This window comes from Saccopteryx bilineata, chromosome 2 (genome assembly GCF_036850765.1).
Source record: "Saccopteryx bilineata isolate mSacBil1 chromosome 2, mSacBil1_pri_phased_curated, whole genome shotgun sequence".
Classification (NCBI taxonomy): Eukaryota; Metazoa; Chordata; class Mammalia; order Chiroptera; family Emballonuridae; genus Saccopteryx; species Saccopteryx bilineata.
In genome coordinates this window covers 391,639,787-391,659,127 of record NC_089491.1, presented here as the reverse complement: position 1 = coordinate 391,659,127, position 19,341 = coordinate 391,639,787, and the positions used below count along the sequence as shown (strand labels likewise).

Genomic DNA, 19,341 nt, shown 5'->3' with positions numbered 1-19,341 from the left:
TCTCGTCCACACTCACAGTTGCCAGCTTCCCCCTCACGGCCTCCTACTCGGCCCTATGTCCTGTTATAACCCTGCAAAGGCTTCCATGAAGTAGCCGTGAGCTGCTGTCACTCATCTAAGCCCGTGTTCTTGGGGTTCCATTGAGCTTGGTGCTGAAAACGAGCATCTTCTTCAAGGGGGCTTGTCTTACAACTTTGTGGAGCTTGTGTTTCAATTCTCTTGGACCAGCTGTGGTCCTCTGCTGGGTTGTCCCCGCCCCTTGCAGGGGTCCCCAAACTTTTTACACAGGGGGACAGTTCAGTGTCCCTCAGACCGTTGGAGGGCCGCCAATACAGTGCTCCTCTCACTGACCACCAGTGAAAGAGGTGCCCCTTCCGGAAGTGTGGCGGGGAGGGGGAGCGGATAAATGGCCTCAGGGGGCTGCATGAGGCCCACGGGCCTAGTTTGGGGATGCCTGCTCTAGAGGGTGTCTAAATGACTTAAACTGTCTCGTCCAAGGTGTTTTCCTTATGGAAAGTTGACTTTAAAAGCTGTCACCGTACACATCACAGTTTGGAGTCAGAAACAGTCTGACTTTCAATCCTTCAGTTCAACTGTGAGCTCAGCTGTGGGGGAGTGTTTTCTTTTCTTTTTTTTTCCTTTTTTTAAAAAAAATTTTTGTTTTCTTGCCTCACAGAAGTTGTTAGAGGCATGAATACATCCTACCAGACTAACTGATGAGTATTCAACAGTGAGCAAGAGACCTGGTCCCTTCCCTTCTGATAGTTATATGTTGGAAGGAGCTTCAGAGATTAATTTAATCATCATACAAATAAACAAATAACTGGAAGGTGTGATAAATATGATGAAAGAAAGGAGCTGGGGAATTAGAGCAGGGCGACCTAATTGAGTCTGGGGGACTGCTCCTAGGGCATTGACATTTGAGGGGAAAAGTGGTCTAGGAAGAGGGAAAGACATATGCAAAGGCCCTGAGGTAGAAAATAGCACGGAGCACTGAAAAACCTGAATAAAAAAAGGTCGGTGTGACTAGCACGCGGTGAGTGAAGGAGAGAGAGCTGTGATCAGAGGTCGGAGACAAGAGCGAGGAGACAGTCATGCAGGACACTGGCCATACTAAAGGCGGTGGGTTTAATCATAAAGGCAATGGGAGGCTGACATAATCTTACTGCTATAACGGAGCCAGATGAGAAGCTAGAACCCCAGCTAGAGGGCGATTCCCATAGTTCAGGCAAGAGGGGTGGTGGCTTCCACTGGGAGGCCGGCTCTGGAGACTGAGGGAAACGGACGTATATGTGGAGATAGAGTTGACAGGGGTTGGTGATGGGTTGGGAGCGTGGATGAGGGCAAGAGGGGCGCTAATGAGGACTCCACGGTTTCCGTCTGAGTTGCTGGTGGTCTGTCTCATTTAAGGAAAAGGGGAGCCCCGGCCCAGGGCAGGCTCAACACTGCGCTCTGCAGCGAACATTCAGATGAAGCTCGAGACAGGCTCTCGGAGATATCTGGGGGTGTGCCATGAAGCCGCAGGGCCATGACTGCACCGAGATGCTAATACCAAACGGGGGCATGCCATGTAATGATGGGCAGGGGAAAGGAGGAAGGGGAGAGACCTGGCGTAGCCAGAGAGCGTCTGGGAAGCAGAGGACGCCAGCTCTGGGGCAGGGGGTGCTAAGGAGAAAGAGCAGGGGAAGTGTGAGGAGCCGCATAGACCGCATCGCAGAGAGAGGCGCAGGCGGCTGTGTCCAGGTCGGGGAGCAGAGAAGGGGCCCCCCATTTCCAATTTCCCTATAGCAAAGAAGAGCTGGTTCCATGGTGCGGTCACTTATGCCCTGAGCGACGACCACCGTGCACCCGGAGGAGTGGGCCTCACTCATGAGTGCACCCCGTTTTCCACCTTCCCTAAATTGGTAGCTCCTTTGGGGCAAGGAGCCATGCATTATTTGTTTTCTTCTCCCCAGTGTCTGGACCATGGGAGCAGGCACTTGAAGTACTAGCTGAATGCATGAAGGAAATGCAGATGCCGAGAGAGTTCTGAACCGGTTACCAGCGTAGAGGCGGGGAGGAATCACCGTGGCCTCCCGCTCGGGCTAGTCCTTCAGTCCTTTCTTCACCTGGATCCGTGGTTACTAAGTGAGGCAGCGTCCTTGGTAACCGGCTCCTCCCAGCTTCCATCGCCCGCCTCTCTCCACCCACTGGCCAATCGGCTCCCGACGAGCCGACAGGGGAAGCCTTTGATTGGCCCTTAGGTATGACGTCACAGAAAGGCCGAGCCAGGGCCCCGCGGGTGGCGTCCTAGCGTCCGCGGCGGTAGGTGGTGGTAGGTCTGGGACCTCTCGCTCCCCGCCCCCGCCCCGCCCTTCGCCGGGCACCCTCCGACAGGTGAGTGGTCTCGCCGGGGCCTCGCTGGCACGACCCCCACCTGCACTGCTCCTCTCCCGCCACCCAGAGTGAAAACCATGTAAACCCCACGGGCACCCCTCTATCCAGGTCTCCACCCCCTTGCCTTCGTAATTTGCGGATTTGGAAGGATCGAGAAGTTCTTTCTAGATGCCAGACGTCCGAATGAATCCCCGACCTTCTGCTAAAATTAAAAATATATATATTTAATATATATTGTATATTATTTATGGATATAATATATAATATGGATATATTTGATATGTATTATATATAATATATATTTAAGGAATAGATTATATATATATTTAAGGAATATATATTATATCTTAAAAATAACCATAAAACCCATTGTATAGTAATACAAATCACATTAAAAAAATTTAAAATCTGTTTTCTGAAACCAAACAAATGAGCAAGGAGAGGGATGTTGTTTTACATTTTTGGCAAAGTTCTTTAATTTCTATCTTAGTAGCCAGTCAGGTTTTGCACTCGACCTGTTGTGATATATTATATCACTTTTGGGAAACTATTGTATATTTGTGAGAGAATGAGAGTGAAAAAAGGCAAATGGTATCTTTTTAGTGTGAAAATGATTTTGACCTTGTCACCCCTGAGAAGGTTTAGACAAGCCATGAATTCATATCCCATCTTGAGAACTGCTGCTCTAAAGTGTACAATACGGACTTTTGACTTACTGCAGTATATAATGAAATTACATTATTCCATGTTCGTCATAAAGTAATGGTTTATGACGAACTTTATAAGAACCTTGTAAGAATTCATTCCATTTTGGCCCTACCATCATTCGAGCTATTAATTACCATATAATTTACTTCTATTTTATAAAATACACCCCACAATAAATTTTTATTATTTTTACTTTAAACAACCATCTTTTAAGGAAATTCAAAAGTTAATTTATTTTTATAGTAGAACACATACTTACAATTTCTAACGCTTCATTTCTTTGTTTAGATCCAAGCTCCCATCAGGTGTATTTCCCTTTCGCCTGAAGAATTTTCTCTAAAAAGTCTTTGAGAGCAGTTTAGCTGCTGATGAATTCTCTTGGATTTTGTTATTATATAAAAAAAAATTATTTCACCTTCATTCTTGAAGGATATGTTCACTGGATATAGAACTCTAGGCTTATCCTTTTTTTTTTTTTTTTTTTTTTTTAGCCTTTAAAGATGTTGTTTGATTTTTCTTCCGGTTTCCATAGTTTCTGACAAGAATTCTGTAGTAGTTCTTACAGTTAGTTGAACTGTAAGACATCTTTCTAACCACGGTGTCTTTTAAACTACAATGTAAAGTTTTTCCCTTTATTGTGAATTTTTAGCAACTTGATTCTGATGAGTTTTGAGGTTATGGTGGTGGTGGTGGTAGTGTGTATGCGCACGTCTTTATCCTCTTGGCTTGTATGGAGCTTCTTAGACCTAGGGATTCATAGTTTTTCTGAAATTTGGAAAATATGCAGCCACTATTTCTCCAAAAACTGTTGTTTTACTTCCTTCTCTTTGTGACACTCCCAAGAACACGATGTTAGACCATTTGATATGGTCACGTAGATTACTGAGGCTCTTCATATTTTATTTATTTATTCTTTTTAGTTAAAAAGTTCTGCTTTGGCTTGGTTAGATTGGAGCTTGCTAATCTTTACTTCTCCTGTGTCTAATATGCTGTTAATTTCATCTCGTGAAATGATGCATGTATGTATGTATGTATATATTATATAAGTATATATTGGATATTTTATCCATAAATTCCATTTAGCTCTTTTTTTCTTAATCTTCCATTTCTCTATCACTTTCCTGTTTTCCTTTAAATGCTTGTAAATAGTTTGCGAGCAGCGCCACATCGTTGCTATTCATAGGGTTCTTCCTATTGACTGAGTTTTCTCCTGATTATGGAGACGTGTCTGCTTCTTGGCACGTCTGGGAGTTTTGGATCGGATGCTGGACATCAGGATGTTATAAAGTTGAGTGCCTTGATGTTGTCAAGTGGTTCAATTACTTGCAGAGTCATTTGTATCTCTTTGAGGTCTCATTTTAACCTTTGCCGGAGTGAGATTTTAATATCTGCATTCTAGGGATAGTTCAGCCCCATTTCTATAATGTGTGATCTTTCTGGGGGTCTCCGTGGGATGCTCCAAGTGATGATGACTAATAACTCGCCACTCTGACTTGTGCAAGTTCAAAATGTCTCTCCTCTCTCTGTGAGCTCTGGAAATTGTTCGGCTAACAATCCTGACAGTCATCCTTTGCCAGGGTGGGTGGACTGTCCCTTGATGTACGCGCAGCCTGTTACTCAAGAGAGGCTCAAGTAGACCCCCACATAGAGCTCCTTTCCTGCATAGTTTATTCCAGAATCCTGCTTCACAACGTCAAGCTGTTTCAGTGCCCCCCCACCCCCAGTTCTGAGTTGAGGCATCAACTCACCAACGCCGACAGGCTCTGTTTGGTTCTCATCTTTGTAACTTGTTTTTCCATCAGAGCGCTCACCTTATTTGTTTCTCTTCTCTCAGGGCTCAGAGTCCTGTGATGCTTTTTTGCCCCATAACCGAAATCAATTTTATATATTTTGCCTCATTTTTTTTTTGTAGATGTAAGGGGCTAGGTCTAACTTTTTTTTAAAATTTCTCTATCCTGGTTGGAGGTAGAGTTCCATTTTGAGTTTTTAAGTGTTTCTCAGGCTATGACACTCTTAATATTTTTGATCACTAAGTGACCAGAAATACAAGACTTGGCCATGCTCTTGTCTTTTATTCAGTCTCCCTGAACGACTTAGGAGATGGCTGACTGAATCTGGAATTTCACTTGTGTGGCTGTCGAACATCCTCTCTCCGGGGAAACGTACCGCCACGCATGAGGAGCTCTACATCCGAGAACTTGAAACAACTGAGCTATGGATATAAGCTTCAGATTCCAGATTTCAAGTTTATATCTCACCCCTAATTAAAAGAAACATCCCTGGGGATACTTTTGTACACTATATTGACTTTTCTCCATTCCTCTGTCACCTATGGCTCATGGTCCTCTGCGTCCTCACACATCCGTCACCCGGCGGAGCAGACGGCCATAGTTCAAGCCTTGACACACATAGGGCCCTGGAGACTTCAACGTAATAGGTGTTGGGTTAATCACAGGCTGTAATCTTATACTTGGAAATCCTTGGCTGGAGGATCAAATGAGACATGAGCTTTTAGATGGTCAAGACTTAAGAAAAGCCAAATCAGAGTGGTTCCACACCCTCTGAGGTTTCTGGCTGAAAGAAAACGGACTGTATTACTTCTGGACTTGACTTGGGGAAGAGGTTGGGACTAAGAGTACCCTGAGGTTTACTCTGGGGACCCTCCGGTCTCAGGTTCCTTTGAATTTGCTTTTTCAGAAGGCAGTGTTGACGTTTCAAACTTAAGTGAAGAACTGCAAGTGGTTACTCAGGTGCCTTTGTTTCCAAGCGTGCTCTGAGTGTGGCCAGCACAGGTGCTCAGGGCCAAGGAGAAGGGGGACTGAGGAAAAAGTCAGGGATCTAACTAAGGTCAGGGGGGACACCCCACTGGCAGGGGCCAGCCATTTCATTACCTGTGGTCAGAGTGGATTTTTATTTGACCACAATTTTACAAATAGATGCTTTTGTGGTTTGGATACCAAAGGCTTCACGTCATACCTATGTAAAGAATTGGGTGACTTTTATTCTGAGCAGGCTATGGAACTGGGGGTCTAATTTTGTTTTTCCTTTTCAGTAAATGAGTCCATAGCCATTAATGCCAGAACAGAATGATATTTAGATCCTGAAGAAAAAAAATCCTAGCCTATGGCAACCTTTCCTTTCTGGACTAATGACCAAACTTTTCAGACAATAAAAAAATACTTTCAACTGGTAACAAAGGTATAGTGGGTCTGTGTGTTCTAACGGGAGAAGTCGCAAATACATTTCTAGAATAATGCTTACAACGGTTAAGATCACCCATTTTGGTATTAAAATTCTCTCTGCATATGTATAAATAATAATATATGTATATATATGTAGGTTTAAAAATAATACATATGTTGTCATATGGATAGAAAAAATATGGAGAGATACAACTATTAATGAACTCTACACAGTGTCTACTTCTGAGTTCAGTTAGTTTTTGAGGGGAGAATGGATATTTATGTTTTACTTTATATACTCCTCTGTATTGGTAATTTTAAAAGCTAAAACATATTGAGCATTTACTATGTGCCCAGAACTGTGCTATACATTCCACTTATTTAGCATTGTCTGGCTTACTCCTCATATTCTTGGGGGTGCCCTAAAATGTTCCTATTGGAAGTGCTGCTGGTGGTAAGTTGCCAGGATGGGCATCCAGGTACTTGCCTTGAGCTGTGTTTGCCGACCAACCCCACCATGGTAACCCAGGTTGTGTGTTTATTTCGGATGACTTGGTGGTGGTGATGGTGGGGGATGCTGCCCAGCCACCCCTTGCTGCTAATACTACTCATAATAATCCAAAGAAGTAAGTGCTATTATTCTCAACTTGGAGATGAAAAACCGAGGCACAGAGAGGCTAAGTAATTTTGCCAGTGTCACACAGCTAGTAAATAGAAGAACCAAGATGGGAACTGCTATCTTTTAAAATGCACAGTTAAAGCTCTGACTTTGAATTTGTTGTAAGGCAATATTAGATCCTGTAATTTAAAAAAATTAAAAAAAATTATAATAGCCAATCTAAAAATGTGATTTTTAATACATCTGGAGACACAGAGCTGTAGAAAAAATTGGAATATATTATCATTGGTAAAGGCAGATATCAAATGAAAACAAATATGTATTAGGGAACATTGCTACCAGTAGTTAATCTGATGTGGCCTTTTATTTGTAAGTTTTCACCCAGGATGAATTTAATATGACTGTTTTGATCTTTCTTTTTCCTTTTAAACAGGAGAGATTTAGAAGTAGTGTTTGAACATCATGGAGTTCACAGGTTCTACTTCAACGGCAACTTATGCCCACCCAAGACCAGCACCCACCGACTTGTTCCCAGCCATCGGGACCATGACATCAAGCTATAGGGACCGTTTCCCCCACTACAATTTGACCCATAGCTTGAGCCTTCCTTGGAGACCAAGCACCTATTACAGGGTGGCCTCCAGCTTGCCGACCTTGGGTCCCTACTGCGCCAGATCTCAGCGGGTGTCGGAGAGCGCCATGCTCCCCTTTGTCTCGAACAGAACCACCCTCGTCACACGGTACACTCCTGACGACTGGTATAGGTCCAATTTAACCAACTATCTGGAGTCCAACACTTCCCGCCACAATTCAGAGAGACTGAGGGTAGATACCTCTCGCCTGATTCAAGACAAATACCAACAAACCAGGAAAACCCAGGCAGACTCCACCCAAAATTTGGGAGAACGGGTCAATGACATAGGGTTTTGGAAATCGGAAATCACTCATGAGTTGGATGCGATGATTGGAGAGACCAATGAACAAACTGATGTTAAGAAAAAACTGGAGAGGGCTTTGATGGAGACAGAAGCCCCTCTTCAGGTAAATATATATAAGACCTTATAGTCAATGATCCTGTGTTTTTATGGTTACAATCCACTGGTTGAATTTCCAAGGTTACTCATTGTTTGAATTTGTGTTTTATTTCACCTGGAGATGTCCACCCCCATCCATAAATTTGTAACTGGTGTCAGTAATGGTAACACGATTGTCTTTTTTTTTTTCATTTTTCCGAAGCTGGAAACAGGGAGGCAGTCAGACAGACTCCCGCATGCGCCTGACCGGGATCTACCCGGCACGCCCACCAGGGGGTGATGTTCTGCCCCTCTAGGGCGTCGCTCTGTTGCATCTAGAGCCATTCTAGTGCCTGAGGCAGAGGCCACAGAGCCATCCCCAGCGCCCAGGCCATCTTTGCTCCAATGGAGCCTCGGCTGCGGGAGGGGAAGAGAGAGACAGAGAGGAAGGAGAGGGGGAGGGGTGGAGAAGCAGATGGGTGCTTCTCCTGTGTGCCCTGGTTGGGAATCAAACCCGGGACTTCTGCACGCCAGGCCGATGCTCTACCGCTGAGCCAACCGGCCAGGGCCTGATTGCCATTTTTTTTATGCATTATACAGAACAACCGTTGAAATAGAAAGAACCCTGAAGGCAAAGCAAAGGTGGCTAATGAAAGAGACACCACAGGACACAATGCATTTGATGTCTCTTCCCATCTCTTCAATGGGCTGCTCGGTCACTGCTGTCCCTGGATTAACATGAACAATATTTGGACATGAAACACAAAACCGACCATCTGTTTGGTCTGCGTCGTAAAATACCTCCTGTGCGTACATTATGATGCTATTTCCGGGCACATTGAAACGATCAAATGAGACCCTGAGGAGATGGGATGAGTTTGACTGAATAGAGAAATGGGACTGAGTTTAGGTCCCTTGTGGTGCGCAGGGAGGTCGTGTTTCAGGGGGTTGCAGGCCCCTGATCAGGCTTTCTCTTCATTGCTATTGAAAGAAGACGTTCTGTGCGTGTGCCTGTGCGTGTGCGCGCGCACGCGCGTATGCGTGTGTGTGTGTGTGTGTGTGTGCCTGTGTGCGCGCAGAGCTCATACCATTTTTCTTCATGTTTGCATGACTTATTTTCATTGGCTGCCGGTGTTCCTCATTGCATCTGCAGTGGCGGAGTTTAGGGAATCAAGGAGCTGAAGTCTGGTGGTTTGAGGAGTCTGTCGGAGACCACCACACGGTGTCACTTCTCTTTGTGCCCCCTCCCCATAAAAACAAGCACACAGATACATACAACTAAAAATTTTAAGAAGGGTTGGTAGATGTTAGTGATGTCATTTTAAATTGTTTTTATTTTTATTTTTTGAGCTTAGAAGCCCTTTCATACTTTCTCTGACACTCCACTCATTTTGAGGAGTTCTGGTCTCTTCTACACATCCCACAGCCTCCCATCCCCCACAGCTTTAAATTGTCCAGAAAAGCACTCCTTTCAGTGACGTCTGCTTTCAGGGCAGTGGCTCTAATCTGAATATCTTTTTTCCTGTAATTTTTGTCCAGATGTTCTTGTGTGTCTGAACATTTACTATCAACATAGTATCAGAAGGTCCCAATTAAAATGAGGGTTAAACCAGCAGAAGAAAGGGAATAATAAAAATCAGAGCAGAAATAAATGAAATAGAGAACAGAAAAACTATAGAAAAAATTAGTAAAACAAGAAGCTGATTCTTTGAAAAGATCAACAAAATTGACAAACCCTTGGCAAGACTCACCAAAGAAAAAAGAGAAAGGACTCATATAAACAAAATCCAAAATGAAAGAGGAGAAATCACCACAGATATCATAGATATACAAAGAATTGTTGTAGAATACTATGAAAAACTATCTGCCACCAAATTTAACAATCTAGAAGAAATGGATAAATTCCTATAACAATACAATCTTCCTAGACTGAGTCATGAAGAAGCAGAAAGCCTAAACAGACCAATGAGCAGGGAGGAAATAGAAAAAACTATTAAAAACCTCCCCAAAAATAAAGTCCAGGTCCAGACGGCTATACTAGTGAATTCTATCAAACATTCAAAGAAGATTTGGTTCCTATTCTACTCAAAGTCTTCCAGAAAATTGAAGAAGAAGCAATACTTCCAAACACATTTTATGAGGCCAACACAACCCTCATACTGAAACCAGGCAAGGACAGCACAAAGAAAGAAAACTACAGACCAATATCTCTAATGAATACAGATGCTAATACTAAACAAAGTACTAGCAAATCAAACACAACAAAACACATTAAAAAATAATACATCATGATCAAGTGGGATTCATCCCAGAATCACAAGGATGGTTCAACATACGTAAAACAGTTAACATAATACACCATATCAACAAAACAAAGAACAAAAACCACATGATTTTATCAATAGATGCAGAAAAGGCATTCGATAAAATACAACACAATTTTAGTTTAAAACACTCAACAAAATGGGTATAGAAGGAAAATATCTCAACATAATAATGGCCATTATGATGATAAACCATCAGCTAACATCATATTAAATGGCATAAAACTGAGGACTTTCCCCCTTATATCAGGAACAAGAAAGGGTTGTCCACTCTCTCCACTCTTATTTAACGTGGTGCTGGAAGTTCTAGCCAGAGCAATCAGACAAGAAAAAGAAACAAAAGGCATTCGTTTTGGAAAAAAAGAAGTAAAGGTTTCACTTTTTGCAGATGATATGATCCTATACATCGAAAACCACAAAGATTCCACAAAAAAATTACTAGAAACAATAAACTAGTACAGTAAGGTTGCAGGATACAAAATTAATATACAAAAGTCCATTGCCTTCCTATATGCCAACAATGAAACATCAAAAACGAACTCAAAAAAAGAATCCCCTTCATGGTTGCAACAAAAATAATAAAATACTTAGGAATAAACATAACAAAGAATGTAAAGTACCTATATAATGAAAACTACAAAGCATTGTTAAGGGAAATTGAAAAAGATACAATGAAATGGAAAAATATTCCTTGTTCTTGGATAGGGAGAATAAATATAGTCAAAATGACCATATTACCCAAAGCAATATACAAATTCAATGCAATTCCCATCAAAATTCCAATGGCATTTTTTAAAGAAATGGAACAAAAACTATCAGATTTATATGGAACTATAAAAAACCCTGAATAGCCAGAGCAATCCTAAGGAAAAAGAACAAAGCTGGGGGCATTACAATACCTGACTTCAAACTATATTATAGAGCCACAACAATCAAAACAGCATGGTATTGGCAGAAAAATAGACACTCAGACCAATGGAACAGAATAAAAAGCCCAGAAATAAAACCACATATATATGGTCAAATAATTTTCGATAAAGGGGCCAACAACACACAATGGAGAAAGGAAGGCCTCTTCAACAAATGGTGCTGGGAAAACTGGAAAGCCACATGCAAAAGAATGAAACTTGACTACAGTTTTCTCCTTGTACTAAAATTAATTCAAAATGGATCAAAGACCTAAATATAAGACCTGAAACAATGGAGTACATAGAAGAAAACATAGGTACTAAACTCATGGACCTTGGTTATAAAGAACACTTTATGAATTTGACTCCAAAGGCAAAGGGAAGTGAAGGCAAAGATAAATGACTGGGACCACATCAGACTAAGAAGTTTTTGCTCAGCAAGAGAAACTGACAACAAAACAAACAGATAGCCAGCTAAGTGGGAGATGATATTTTCAAACAACAGCTCAGATAAGGGCATAATATCCAAAATAACAAAGAACTCATAAAACTCAACAAACAAACAATCCAATAAAAAAATGGGAAGAGGACATGAACAGACACTTCTCCCAGGAAGAAATACAAATGGCCAACAGATATATGAAAAGATGCTCATCTTCATTAGCTATTAGAGAAATGCAAATCAAAACTACAATGAGATACCACCTCACACCTGTTCGATTAGCTATTATCAACAAGACAGGTAATAACAAATGTTGGAGAGGCTGTGGAGAAAAAGGAACCCTCATCCACTGTTGGTGGGAATATAAAGTAGTACAACTATTATGGAAGAAAGTATGGTGGTTCCTCAAAAAACTAAAAATAGAACTACCATATGACCCAGCAATCCCTCTACTGGGTATATACCCCCAAAACTCAAAAACATTGGTACATAAAGACACATGCAGCCCCATGTTCATTGTAGCCTTGTTGACAGTGGCCAAGACATGGACACAACCAAAAAGCCCTTCAATAGATGACTGGATAAGGAAGATGTGGTACATATATACCATAGAATATTACTCAGCCATAAGAAATGATGACATCGGATCATTTACAACAACATGGATGGACCTTGATAACATTATATTGAGTGAAATAAGTAAAACAGAAAAAACTAAGAACTATATGATTTCATACATAGGTGGGACATAAAAATGAGACTAAGAGACATGGACAAGAGTGTGGTGGTTACGGGGAGGGGGGAGGAAAAGGGAGGAGAGGGAGAGGGTGGAGAAGGGAAGGGGAGGGACACAAAGAAAACCAGATAGAAGGTGACGGAAGACAATTTGACTTTGGGTGATGGGTATGCAACATAATCAAATGTCAAAATAACCTGGAGATGTTTTCTCTGAACTTATGTACCCTGATTTATTAATGTCACCCCATTAAAATTAATAAATAAAATGAGGGTTAGTCACATGGGCAGATACCTCTCAAAAGAGAAAAACTCAGATGGTCAACTCATACATGAAAAGAGAAGTTAAATCTCAGTAAACATGAAAATGAAGTCAATGAGGTAACCATCTCTGGCCAATCAAATTCACAAAAATAAGAATCGATACCATGTAGGATTGGCAAAAGTACAGAAAATGGACACTTTCCTCTATTGCTGGCAGGACTGTGGATGAGCAGAAAGTAATTTAGTAATACACATTAAAATAATCCGAGTTCCTGGCAACCCATTAATCAACTTCTAGTAAATGTAAATTGTACTATTAACAAATTAAAGATTCACTCAAAGCTTTTACTCATACTATCATATTTTAAATTAAAAACAATTTAGCATTATAGAGTCCCATGTCATGAAATGGTCTTCAAAAGAAGTACTTTAACAATTACATAATGTTCTTTCACACTTAATTTATTGTGAGTGATCTAAACTGTTTTCCATTGGAGTCATTTAACAGACTTTGTTTCAAAGAACATTTCACGCATACGGCCTATCGTTTCATGCCAACTCTAAAAAAGCCTGATTTAAAATTATAAGGACATTCTATCTCTGTTTTGTTAAAAACAAATGAAACAGCAATAGAAGTATGGATAGATTATCTTCTATTTTTCTGTATTTTTTCTCTCTAATGGATAAGGCAATTTTATTTTTATAATTAATACTTTAAAAACGATCACTTGGATCTTGGTTACACAAATATTTTGGTGTCTTTAATAATAATACTTTTTTTCACCCTCAGTAAAAAAAAATATATTTGTGGACAATTATCTTGAGGACTCAAGTTATTGAAGTGTTTCTACAGAAGGCGTTAGAGCCACATAATTTCCTCAGATGCTAATTTGTGGTGATGAAGTAGATGCCATCTGCTTCCTTCTGTCAACTTTCCAAATTAGGAATGTTTTCAAACTACTTTGAAGAACTGACTCTGTTAAGTGTAACTAAAAGCAGGGATTCCCTTAGTTGTCACGGTCAGTTACACTCTCTATTGCCAACAACATGGCTTAAAAGTTGGTATCGAGAGTAGTTGTTGAGTGGTTTGAGAAGCAGGTTATCAGAATTCTAGTCGCTGACATTTAGTCCATTTGTGTTAATGGCTTTCATTGTCTGTGTGTCTGTAGGTAGCTCGAGAGTGTCTCTTTCATCGCGAGAAGCGAATGGGCATCGATCTCGTTCACGATGAAGTAGAGGTGGACCTGCTGACGGTAAATACGGCAAAGGCTTCAACAAGAAACTTAGTGGCAAACAGGCGCTTAATGTACAGGAACAAAAAGAGATGTTACACAGAGCCCCTTATAAATAAGAAGTTAGAGTATCAAGTGTTGATAGCATTTAGAATTGCTGCCTTGGTTTTTTTTTGTTTTCGTTTTTTTTTTTTTTGGTTACACAAGTGATAGATGTTCATTTAGAGAACTTGAAAGATACCGAAAATGAGAAAGATTAAAAACTACCTGAATTTCACTTACACAGAAATCACTATTAATTTCAGGGTATTTAAATCTTTTTTATGAATCATATTTAGATACAGTGGTACCTTGAGATACGAGTTTATTTCGTTCTGTAACCAAGCTCGTAAGTCAGTCAACTCATATATCAAACAAATTTCTCCCATTTAAAATAACTGAAATAGATTTAATCCATTCCAGCCCTGTGAAACATCCCCAAACCATCCTAAATTATAAAAAAAGACTTTTTTTCTGGTTTTTTTTTTTTTTTGTGTGTGTGTGTGACAGAGACAGAGAGAGTCAGAGAGAGAGAGAAGACAGGAAGGGAGAGAGATGAGAAGCATCAATGCTTTGTTGCGGCACCTTAGTTGTTTATTGATTGCTTTCTCACACATGCCTTGACTGGGGGGCTCCAGCAGACTGAGTGACCCCTTGCTCGAGCCAGCAACTTTGGGCTCAAGCTGGTGAGCCTTGCTCAAACCAGATGAGCCCGCGCTCAAGCTGACGACCTCGGGGTCTCGAACCTGGGTCCTCCGGGTCCCAGTTCGATACTCCACTGCGCCACTGCCTGGTCAGGCAAGACACATTTTTAATTAAGAAACATGTATACTTTACCAATGCATAACAAAATATATGAAATAAAAGAAAAAAAGTGTTATTTAGTACTGTACTCTTACCTTGGAGACAGACAAGTGCAGCTAACGGAGGTGAATGGCGGAGGAGGAGGGAGGGAGGAAGGGATGCAGGCACTGTAGACACGTAAACTAAAACTGCACTTTCTTAACACTAAATGTAAACTAAAACGGCATTTTCTTTAAACAAGACTAAAACTGCACTTTCTTAACACTAAATGTAAACTAAAACTGCATTTTTTTACTTTAAACAAGACTAAAACTGCACTTTCTTTACTTAAAATTAAACCACAAAAACTTAATTGTAAAAAGATGCACTTTCTTAACTTTAAACTTAACCTAAGCTTAACATTACATAGTTTTCATTTAATCATCATCTGTTTTTGCCTTTCTGGCTGCACTTTCAGCACTTTCACTTGGAGGATTTTTGAATAAAAATCTATCCAAAGAGGTTTGCTTTTGCCTGCCTTTTAAAATGTTACAGAAATGTGACAAACAAGTGTCATTATAAAGTGCTGAAGCACGACCAGTTGAAACTTTTTCTGGGGGTTTCTTTTCAATGAAACTTGAAAGCTTCTCCCACATTGCCAGCCTGTCTTTAATTTCACTTGTAGAAATCACTTCCTCCGACTCTACCTCCTCCTCACTACTAATCTCTTGTAGAAACTCCATATGTTGCATCATCTGTAGCTCCTTCAACTCCTCAGTTGAGAGTTCCTCCTCATGTTCCTTGATGAGCTCATTTATGTCACCCTCATCTACCTCCAGACCCATCGACTTCCCGAGGGACACAATCTCCTCCAGTGCTTCTACCTCGGTCTTGGTCTCTGGTTCGAATCCTTCGAAGTCCCTGTCTGCAACAACATCAGGCCATAACTTTTCCTATGCCAAGTTCAAGGTTCTTGTAACCTCTTGCCATGCAAAGTCAATAATGCGTAAACATATCACGATGTTGTAGTGATCTTTCCAAAACTCTCGAAGGGTTAGATTTGTATTCTCAGTCACCTCAAAGCAGCGGCAGAACAAGTGCTTTGTGCAAAGCTTTTTAAAGTTGGAAATGACCTGCTGATCCATAGGTTGCAAGATTGAAGTCGTGTTGGGTGGGAGGTAGAGGACTTTCACGAATTTGAACTCATCGAGAATGTCATCTTCATGACCAGGTGGGTGGGCTGGAGCATTTTCAAGGATTAGTAATGCTTTCATTGGGAGTTTTTTTTCTTGAAGATATTTCTTCACTGCAGAACCAAAGACAAGATTTATCCATTCAATAAAAAACTGCCGCGTAACCCATGCGCTAGCATTGGCGCGCCACATAACCTGCAGTTTTTCTTTAAGAATCTTGTGAGTCTTAAAGGCTCGAGGATTTTTGGAATGATACACTAGCAGTGGCTTTACTTTACAGTTACTACTAGCATTTGCACACAATGCAAGGGTCAGACGGTCCTTCATGAGTTTATGGCCTGGCAGCCTCTCCTCTGTGGTGATGAAAGTCCTCTGGGGCATTTTTTTCCAAAACAATCCTGTTTCATCACAGTTGAACACTTGTTGGGGATGTAGCCTTCCTTTGCGATAAGCACAGCAAAACGTGTGATGTACTCCTCAGCTGCCTTAACGTCAGCACTCGCAGCCTCACCATGCCTCACCACCGAGTGGATGCAGATCTCTTCTTGAAATTTTCAAACCAGCTGTGACTTATCTTAAACGTATCTTCTGTTGCCTCTTTTGAGGTTGATGGTTCTTTCTTCTTCAAGTTGCCGTAAATAATATATATACATGCCTTTTCACATATTACAGTCTTCGGCACTGTATCTCCTGCCAGCTCTTTCTCTTTCACCCACACCAGCAGAAGCTTCTCCATTTCTTCATGGATATTTGTCCTTAATTGGGATAGAACTGTAGTTCCATTCACTGGATTTGTGCTTTTGATGGCATCCTTTTGTTTAAGGATGGTACAAATTGTAGATGTATTGCGGTCGTACAGCCTTGCCAGTTCAATCACTCATATACCACGCTCATGTTTTTCTATTATTTCTTGTTTTACTTCTATCGACATCATTCTTCTCTTCTTCTCACCACTGTCCTTTACACTCACTTTCTTCAGCCCCATGATAGCACACAAAAAAAGTTAGTAAAAAATGCAAAAATGATGCAAGTACGAGTACAGCGCACAAGATTCAACTTGATTCTGCGGGTAACACGTGAGAAAGAACGAGATGCTGGTGTTGTGCTGCCGATACTGGACCCGTGCGCCAATGCGCCAACTAGTGGCAGCTTCCCAAATCACGACTCATATCTTGGAATTTCGCCCGGATCTCGAACAAAAATACGACCGAGTCGCAGCTCGTATCTTAAAACATCCGCATGTCGGTCTGCTCGTATCCCAAGGCACCACTGTAGTCACTACCCAACTTAAAGACACACAGACACATCTTCAAGATTAGAGTTATACAGTATATATGAATTTTATTTGTGTGGTTTTTTTTCTGGAAAAAAAATCTCAATGATAATTATTCTTAAATTTATATATGGGAAGACAGTGCTATTTTTAAAAGACAATTTTTTTTAGAACAGTTTTAGGTTCACAGCAAAATTGAAAGGAAGGCACACACCCCTTATAACCACACCTGTAGAGCGCTCAGGTTATCAACAACCCCCCCCCCCTCGAATGGAACATTTTTTACAATTGAGGAACTTACATTGACACATTGTAGTCACCCGAAGTCTATAGTTTACCTTTAGGGTTTATTCACTCTTGGTGTTGCAGAGCCTGTGGGTTTGGGCAAATGCACAATGCCTTGTCTCCAGCTCTATGAAATCATTCAGAGTACTTTTACTGCCCTCAGACTCCTCTGTCTCTACTTGTCCACCCCTACCCACCCCCAGGAGTGTCTCATCCTTTTACAAATTGAATTGGGGGTTATTTCCCCATATCATTATATATGTTTTAAGACATGAATTTAATGGTTACATAATGTTTTACTATCATTTAAAAAAATCAAACACCTCATTTTTAATAGGTTATTTCTCTTTGTGTGTATGTGTGTGTGTATATATTTTAATAATGTTGCAACATACTAAAATATTATTGATAACTGTTTATACTTCTAATTATTTTCTTATATTTCAAGGAATGTAATTAATGTGTCAAAGCATATATGCATTTTGAAAGCTTTTGATGTGTAACCAAGTTGCCCTCCAGAGTTATATCTGCACTACCATCTGATTCTCCCACTCACATCAGTGAAACACGATTTCGTTCTGAGTTCTCTGACCTTCGCTTCCCAGACTTGCTCCTACCAGATCCCTGCCGTTCCTTACGATCTCAGCCATTATGTGCCCTGGGACCTTCCTGACCCCTTTTATTTCTCTAGCCGTAATCGGTTAAAGCATTAGTTCTATATCCCTAAGTACCTGTCAAAAAATACTGACATTGGTAGCTCATTTTTTTGGTTCATGTTTAATGAAGCCTATAAAAGTGAACTTTAATTTTATTCAGATGCTACCTGCACGGGCAGGAGAAATCTTGATAATATGCAGGGAATGTAGTTATTCATTTTTACTAAATTACTTCATTAATCAGGCAGTAATCACTGAAACAACTCTAGAGATATTCAATATTTCCCTGTTAAAAAATGAAACAATAAAATATAAAACTATAGAGTTGAGTTATAATTAATATTGGAACGAAAGACTTTATAATCAAATCGACAAAGGCAGGCACCAAAAAGGGCTGTTTGATAGTTTAGTATTATAGAAATCATCAATGCCTATATATAAAAAACACCAGGAATATAAAAGCAAGGGCCAAACTAAAAAAATAACCATATATATATATATAACATATATTATGACATATATAATGAGAAAGGATTGACTTAAATAGAAGAACACACAAGTTAATACAAAAAAACAGAACAGAAAATATAGACAAGCATGTGAACAGGTGTTTCACAAAAGAAGAAGGTCAAAGGATGAACAAATACGTAGTCCTAATATTAACCCACAAATTTGAGCAAATGTGCTTTATGGGAGGGCCTATCACCCTATCACGGCAGAGAGAGAGAGAGAGAGAGAGAGAGAGAGGAGTCATAAAGGCTAGTTGGTGTACGAGGTGAGCAAATGCACGCTCATTTAGGTTTGTGTACGGGCACAACTTTTCTGAAGGGTCGTTTGGCTGTATTGAGATTAAAACCTTGGGAAAAGGGCACACCCATTGGTGAAGTTTAAATATTTATTGAAGTTGTTCATCACAGCATTGTTGCATGTCGTGGGAAAACGTTCAAGTTGAAAATTAAGAAAGCAAACCACAAGACCGTATGTATCGGATGATCACTTTTCATTTGGAAAAGTGGTTAACGATTTTGTGCACTTTTTAAGTGTCCCCCTGGTACTATTTTGAGGTTCTTAGATCTCCTATTGTGAACGTGAATTTCTGAGGGAAATAAATATTTATTAGTAAAAAACACTCTGATATAACTGATGTTATATATAGTGTATACATCACAGCAACATCAAAATACCACATGTGTGGTCCAGTAGAGGGGGTGTGGCTAGTGAAGGTGTTTGAGAGTGTCTGGGAGCTGGGCTGCCAGGCTCAGGCGGGATAGAGGGGAGGGAAAGACAGCCTTTGTTTGGACCAGAGAGC

At 40.6% G+C, this 19,341-nt stretch overlaps 1 protein-coding gene across 1 annotated transcript in view; it reads left to right on the top strand.

The window, feature by feature from the left end:
- Nucleotides 1–2,303: 2,303 nt before the first annotated feature.
- Nucleotides 2,304–19,341, top strand: part of TEKT3 (tektin 3) — a 38,675-nt gene continuing 21,637 nt past the window's right edge. Inside the window, exons 1-3 of the mRNA XM_066255541.1 lie at nucleotides 2,304–2,376; nucleotides 7,319–7,926; nucleotides 13,741–13,824. Of these exons, the coding sequence (XP_066111638.1) occupies nucleotides 7,348–7,926; nucleotides 13,741–13,824 (663 nt within the window). The 5' untranslated portion in view covers nucleotides 2,304–2,376; nucleotides 7,319–7,347. The remainder of the gene's footprint in view (nucleotides 2,377–7,318; nucleotides 7,927–13,740; nucleotides 13,825–19,341) is intronic.